Source organism: Drosophila tropicalis, unplaced genomic scaffold (genome assembly GCF_018151085.1).
Source record: "Drosophila tropicalis isolate 14030-0801.00 unplaced genomic scaffold, ASM1815108v1 contig_158, whole genome shotgun sequence".
NCBI lineage: Eukaryota > Metazoa > Arthropoda > Insecta > Diptera > Drosophilidae > Drosophila > Drosophila tropicalis.
The window spans coordinates 5,699,725-5,706,966 of NW_027172602.1; the positions used below are offsets into that span (position 1 = coordinate 5,699,725).

Consider the following 7,242-nt stretch of genomic DNA (forward strand, 5'->3'; position numbering starts at 1 on the left):
TGAATTACTTCCCCTTAAGACTCAATTTACCCCCAAAAACTATTGCTCAATGTTTTCAGTCGAATAGTTTTTGAAATAATGCTTCAAGCTGTAACTTGTTAACATTAAACTTTACATGTACTCAAAATATTTAACAACTGAGAGCTAAATTGGACATTCATTTCTATATTATTCTACTAGTCGTGCCTAAATCAATATAACCATTTATCCATTGATCAGCCAAGGTTACTTAGGCGTCAAATTGATATTGTGATTTCATTCTAAGCCAGAATTCGCCTTTGTGTAGATTTATTACCAACTTGGTGTGACTCATATGACAGGTACACTTGAAAATCTTACGTTCACTTAAAAAAAATATAAACTAATAATAGAAAAATGATACTTTTTGCTGTTTTAAACGTTATAAGCTTCTCAAAACATATCGAGACATATAAACTTATCCTTCTGCACAGATATGAACTATAATCTCTAAACAATTTCAGTTTAAATATCATTTTGAGGGAGGAAAGTCTAAGAAAATCTCACCAAATCTCTTTTAAAGGGAGAGGCTGAGGTCTAAAGTGTATGAAAAACAGCTCAAGTCCCATGATAAGGAATATCTCCTGACCTGAAAACAAAGCTCTTAGTACTCCAGAATACGTGGTGAATTCTCGGGGAAGAAATGAGGGAAATTATCCCATCCAAAAGTGAGATTTGACTACTGAAACTGGTCAGTTTCCCCTCCAAAATGCCGCAAATATATATTTAAATGAAAAGTCATTACAACGACTTGACTTATTGACATTATCTGACATCCTTGACTTACATAATCGTGCAGAATGAGATTAATTTGTAGTAGTTCTTTCACATTAGGCTTAAGATTTTATTTAAAAGCTCATTTACATATCTTTGACTTGTTGCTTTGTTTCTTAGAACTTTGGTTTTCTTTTCTCACTTTCTTAGTTTTCTTTAAATATAAAAAGTATTTATATATATATATAAACTTATCGTGTTTTCATATAGTAGATAACATATACAAATAGAAAAAAAATACACACACTCTCTTATAACTTAACTTTAAGCAGACTTTAAATAGTTATTTTCATATTTTGCTTTAATACACAGGGAGATGTTTTCGGGGTAATCAACTAGCTGCATTAGGCCATGGTCTGAGTGGCCATATCCCTTTGTCGACTACGTTTCCAATTGGCATAGGCCTCTACGGCATTGATGCTGAATGCTATTAGACCAAAAAACTGTAAAATCCAAAATGCATTGTTATTGTTATTGTAAGAAGTTTAGATTTGGTTTGACACTTACCGCTGCCGCTGTATAGCTGGCTATATCCAATGATAGAACCATACCGGAGGCTAAAAAATATGATATGGCTAGGGCTAAATGTACGCCCAGTGACCAGAGAGTTGAGTCACAGCGGCAACATAGACGTTGCCACAAATGTAGCAAACGGGCCAACAATAGTGTGAGTGTGGCCAGAAACCCAATTATTGCCACGGCCAAGTAGAAGCTACCACGAAAATTACTCACACGCACCGGAGCGCACAATATACACAGAAAGCCAATAAAACTGCTTAGCTACTCAGTGAGCGAGCGAGCGGGAGAGACACAGAGAGAGAGAGAATATTGATGACGTATGTATGTAGTTGGTTAGCGTTAACTGCAAATGACTGTATGCTTATATACATACCAAACATGCTAATTTGCATATTCCCTCAATGCTGCGCACATATTTGCGATCATAGTCTTGTGTGCCCGACATCATGGCTCATTAATGGGTGTGCAGGTGGGATCAGGATCAGTTTATAATAGCAACACCAAAAACAAAACACACGACGAAAAAAAAAAAACAGAAACAAATGCAACTCGGGGCCAGCCAAAAATTCTGTTCACATTGTTGCGCTCACGAGCGAGCACAGAACGCCACTGGCTGGAGGCAAACGCGATTGCTTAGAGCGAACGTCGCGAACCACAAGCAAAGCAGAAACCAAAAACAAAGCTGAAATGTGTAGACGAGAGAGGCAGAGCGAGAGACAGACAAACAAACACACACGCTCTGGAGGGGCCAAAAGAGAGCAAGCGAGCAAGCAAGAGAACCTTGGTGAGCAAGTGTATCTACATAAACACACACACACACACACACACAAAAACGTTTGTGTACGATATGGGGCGGCACTTCCAAGCACTTGGTCCGCTTGGCACATGGGGCGTATGACGGGGAGGGCGGTGAGGTCGCACACTGATACGCACTGTTGGTAAATACTGTATAAATAATATCATTGAACCATATTCGCAACGACAGTGTGACGCTCTCTAGTTAGTTGTTTACATTATTGGCATGCTCAAGTAACTATGAGACAAACCGATATAAAATCTTTAAAAATCAAACAAATATTCTACTAGTTTTATATATATTGTTATATAAATATCCAAAATAAGAACGACAAAAAAGGAATGAAGGAAGGTTTACAAATTGTTAATCTCTCTCTAAGGCAGTTTATTGTAAGAAGAGAAGAATTTATTACATTTTATATCAGATTACACTAGATGTGGCTAAAGGAAAATCTAATTAGATTAGCTCAGAAATTCTAGTGAACTAAAATTTGTGAGAGTGTAAGTTAGTTTTCATGCTGACAATGGATGGACCTTAGGAAGATTTCTCTCCATATCTAATAACGAAAGGCGAAACTTTAGTTTAGTTTTCATGAGACCTTTGACCACTGTTGTGGGAGATGATCATGGCCTGTTCGGTCTGTTTGTTTGACTATTGCTTTTCGATAAATCTGCTCAACTGTATGCTAATGCGGGTCATTGAGATGCTTCTTCTCTCTGTCATTCTCTCTCTCTCTCTCATCGGGTGTGCTCTCGCGACTGCTTCACCCCACCCAAAAACAAAAAAAAAAACAAATGCAAACTTATCAGATTTGACCTCATTAAGAGCATAGAAACATACACACACACATGGAGAGCCTCAGCTTATCGTTTGGTTACTCTCCCCAAGTGTTTGTAAATCGAATCATTAATTAAATAAGCATAAATATGCTCGCTCATGCTCTCATGGGTAATACACACACACACACACAGACAGCATAAATACATAAATACTCACTTAACTACCAAGTAATGCTCAATGGAATGGATTCTGGATGGGAATGATTATGCGATGAAATCGTAATGTCATTTGCATGTGCACTTACAACGCGATGATGATTCAAAACAATGTGAGAAATTATTTATAGAAGTCTAAATCATTGATTGCTAAATTGAATCGGATACGTTAATTGAGCCAACACTCATTTCCGATACGCAATTCCGTTTCCTCTCTTTAAGCAATTAAAACGTTTATATTATTCAGCTATCAAATCCTTTTTCCAAAGCTAATCACTTACATGCATTCGAGCTCGAGCCAAATGATGATGATGATGATGATGATGATGGATGATTTCATTTTTCTCAAGGTCAACTGTAACAAGAACAACAATCTGTATTCTGTATTCGCCTCAAGTGCTATTAAATTGGAAACGGAAACATTTGAAGCAATCATCCACAGAAAAATGCATTTTAGCTATCAGACACGTAGAGCAGTGGTGCGGGATGGGTGGATGGCTGGGTGAGTGGGTGGCTGTGTGTGCACAAGAAATAGAGAATGATCGTTTAGAATAAACAGAACCAGCATTGAGAAGAGAAACATTCTGATAGAGCAACAACAAACAGGAAATGATTGCCCACAAAATCAAATGAAATGAAGGGTTAACCCTGAATGCTAGAATAGTTTTTACATTTTACCATTAATATGAGCTAAAAAAGTCTAATGCATTACCTGATTATATATATATACAGTTGTATAGATGATGGCGCCACCTATCGCATAATGGCTCATTAATTGTCTGTCTTTTTGTCGTTTTTACTTCACAATTTAAAGCTAAAACTAGTTGTGAATTACAAATAGTTGACGCTAAAAGAGGAACAATATGTACTCCTAGAAGAGAAAAGTAACTCAAAATTCAGCATATGAATATACTAATAGTAAAGAGAGAAGTACATGAATACAAAGGACAGTGACTTTGTGACTTATCTACGGAGGTTGAAATAATTTTACTATATTGAAGAAGATGACTTTTTGTAGAACGGAAGGAAGTCTCTCTTGCATTGTATTTCAGGTAAATATTTGATCTTCGGTTAAAAAGTTTTCTTTTGAATGACAAATTACAAGCTTATTGAGGTAAAGTTGTTTTGTATTAATTAAAACCTCATGTAATTTAAGTCAAATCATTGACAACTGCTAATTAAAGATTTTGCATACAAATACAAAAGTCGATTTCAGTGGTTTTGAATGCATTACCTGTTAATTACTTTGCTATTCATTTTGTGCATCAGTTAATGCGTCCATTGCCATGGGAAATTCAATTCGACTGCCTACCATCCCCTTTTAGCAACTCGACACTATACAAGTTATCAGGCATTATTATGGTAATTGCCAAAATCTAGTGGTCCATAAAAGCTTTCAAATTGAAATTCGACAAACCAAACAAAATCAAACAAAACAAAACATTTTCTGTTTTGTTTGCCATTTCGAAATGTTTTTTGTTTCCTTGTTGCCTGTTTGCAGTTTCCTTTAGTTTCTATTTTGTTTGTTTGTTTTTGCTGTGTGTTTTGTTTGAAGTGTTGAGTGCTCACTTCACAAATCCTTTGCATTTTGTTGCATGACGCTGGTACACACACACACACACACACACACACTCACACACACACACACAAACATTTTTTTGTGTGTTATTACTCTAGTTGACTTACACCTTAAAATGAAATGTTGATGGCTTTTTTTGCAAAATTCATGGACACATGAGAGCTGAATTGAGCCAAGTTTGGCTAAGCTCAGTTTGTCCGCTTCACTTGTGTGTGTGAGTGTGTGTGTGAGGCCAAGTGTGCTGGTGTGTTTGAATGAGTAGGGTTTTTTGGGTTATTCATGGCGGAGAGTGTGTGTTTTATGGGCAGCTAATTAAAAATGCAAAACGCTGGCAACTGGCCAAGTGAAAAACGAAGAGGAACAATCCAACTCAAGTGCAGAAGCTCCAAAATAACGATGCTGATACGTCGTTTACATTGTAAAATGGATTATTTTAGTGAAAACATTCGAGGACGAGCCAAAGCTGTTTAATACCCTTACTCCCATCGGCCACTATTTTGACCATTAATCTCTTTCTACCAAATATTGTAATTTGTAGTTTGGTGCTAACTTCTGCTAATATACTTCCATTCTGTTAGGGTATGAGCAAACTACATAATTGTAATCTGTGTGGTAAAGTCTTTTGTGCAATCAGCGTGAAATTTTCAAATCAAATGCTGGTAAGCAGAAAATAAATAAGTATATAATTACAATAATTGAAGTCATGGCGACTTTGAACTTAAAATGGAGACTTATTAAGCATAAATTGCTTTCATCCTGATATCTGAAAGAAGTAAGTGCAGACTTTAGATTCACAATGGGCATTTGAATAATTAAAACTGCCAAACAAAGATCATGGACTTGTTAAAGGATCTTCACAATTAAGGCCTTATCATCAGGACTTGTTTTTCTTTCATGAATTTCTAAATATATTATGCCAATAAATTTCTAGTAAAGACCTTAACAAAGTCATCAGAAAAGGAAGAAAACACAAACTACAAATTACAAACAAAGACTTTGACGATTTTATGTCAAAGCAAGTGGGAGAGATTGAGTGAGATTGAGAGATTTAATACTTTTGCTATGCTCATAATAAAAATAAAGTCTAGACTATCAAACAAAGTTAGTATATGCATAGAGTCAGTTCTGACATTTGTATGTGTGTTTGTATGTATGTGTCATGTGTATGTATATGTAAAACGGCATACATCTCCAAGGACCAGGATACTTCATTTTACTGCCATCCCCTCAAGCAGGATGCAGCAGCATTTCCTTAATTCAGAACATGTTGCCTGAATCTTAGTCTCTCGGTTTCTCTTTCCCTCAAGCTATCTTGCTGTCCCAATTGTCTTTGTTTCAGTTGACGTAACAACATCATCAATCAAAAAACACGAAAAGGGTCCAAATGCATCTTCAACTGCTGCCATTGCTGCTGGTGAATTAAAGTTTTCTTTTTGTGTGCAATTTAATTTGCTTTTCCCTACTCAAAATAGATAATTTATGTTAATGAATCACTTTAGGTAACCGTAGGACTAAAGCTCTTTTTATTTCCTTCCTACACATTTTACTTCCTTCCTTGTTAAATTTTTTTCTCAATCAGTCCATCCATCAATCAATCAAAAAAAAAAAAAGAAAAAAGAAGAAAAAAAAACTCATTAAGGGCTCATGAATGTTTTTGGCGGTATCTAAGAATTTTGTTTGACCCTCTGGTCTGGTCATTTGATATTATATTTAACAGAGAATTTCAAATCAATTTAATTGGCATTTTTGTTGGTTGCCTCTTGGCAGGAAGGTCCTTTCCACTTCCTGCCAATTTCTTATAATCTTTTCTGCTTCTTCTCCACCAAATCAATTGAAACTCGTCGAACTTGACGCTGCGTTTGCACATTTTTTTTTCTTCAAGCAATTTTTGTGATTTTTTGAACAATTTATTGCTAGCGTTGCCCGTCCGGGCAACCCTCGCGCGATTTACGACTTGCTGTTGCTTTTAGTGATATTCTTTTCAAACACTCATGCATCTAAGTGCCCTAGCCAACTTACGCCGGCTACCAAGGTATTCCGTCTCCCTGCACTGCACTGCTGTTGCTTTTCCCGCTCTTTCTCTCTCTCTCTCTCAAACTTAGTGTTTGTTGCTGGCAATTGTTTTGCAGTGAAAATGCGAGGCAAAGATATATTTTTCAATCTACTTGAATCATGTGTGGCACGTAGACCACTGATTCAAATCGATGGGTAATACTCTAAACGGAAACGACCACAGGAAACGCCCCAAAAGGGACAAAGTTGAAGAAATGTTGGTCGAATCAAATCTATTTCATGCACAGCTGCCCAGTAAGATAATCGTTTCGATCAAGCAATCTAATTAAATTAGCATCTAGTCCCTAGTTTAGAATGCATTTTGTATCACTGGAAACATGCTTGACATTCTCATAGTCCTTGAACTATGAAGATGTAGGTACATACATCTTATGGCGATGGCGAAGATAGTGATAAAATTTTCTTTTTTGCGACAGCATAAGCAGTTTGCAGTTTTATGATTATGCCAAAAAGGTTTCCTCTTAAACGGCAGAGTGCTAAAAATGAAG

The 7,242-nt window shown here is 36.4% G+C and overlaps 1 protein-coding gene across 1 annotated transcript; it reads right to left on the bottom strand.

Annotated features, from left to right (window-relative positions):
* Window positions 1-838: 838 nt before the first annotated feature.
* LOC137587076 (uncharacterized) lies at window positions 839-1,907 on the bottom strand. The gene is made up of 3 exons (XM_068303330.1): window positions 1,685-1,907; window positions 1,300-1,572; window positions 839-1,235 (listed from the first exon to the last, which is right to left on the bottom strand). The coding sequence occupies exons 1-3, from the start codon at window positions 1,757-1,759 to the stop codon at window positions 1,137-1,139; spliced, it is 447 nt and encodes a 148-aa protein (XP_068159431.1). The 5' UTR covers window positions 1,760-1,907; the 3' UTR covers window positions 839-1,136.
* Between the last annotated feature and the right edge of the window lie 5,335 nt (window positions 1,908-7,242).

Excerpts from the sequence above, each read along its gene's own strand:
- LOC137587076 (XM_068303330.1), bottom strand. The coding sequence starts at position 1,759 with ATGATGTCGGGCACACAAGACTATGATCGCAAATATGTGCGCAGCATT. Across the intron at positions 1,573-1,684 it reads TATGCAAATTAGCATGTTTG|CTAAGCAGTTTTATTGGCTT; the intron begins GTATGTATATAA and ends CTCACTGAGTAG. Across the intron at positions 1,236-1,299 it reads CCAGCTATACAGCGGCAGCG|TTTTTTGGTCTAATAGCATT; the intron begins GTAAGTGTCAAA and ends TGGATTTTACAG.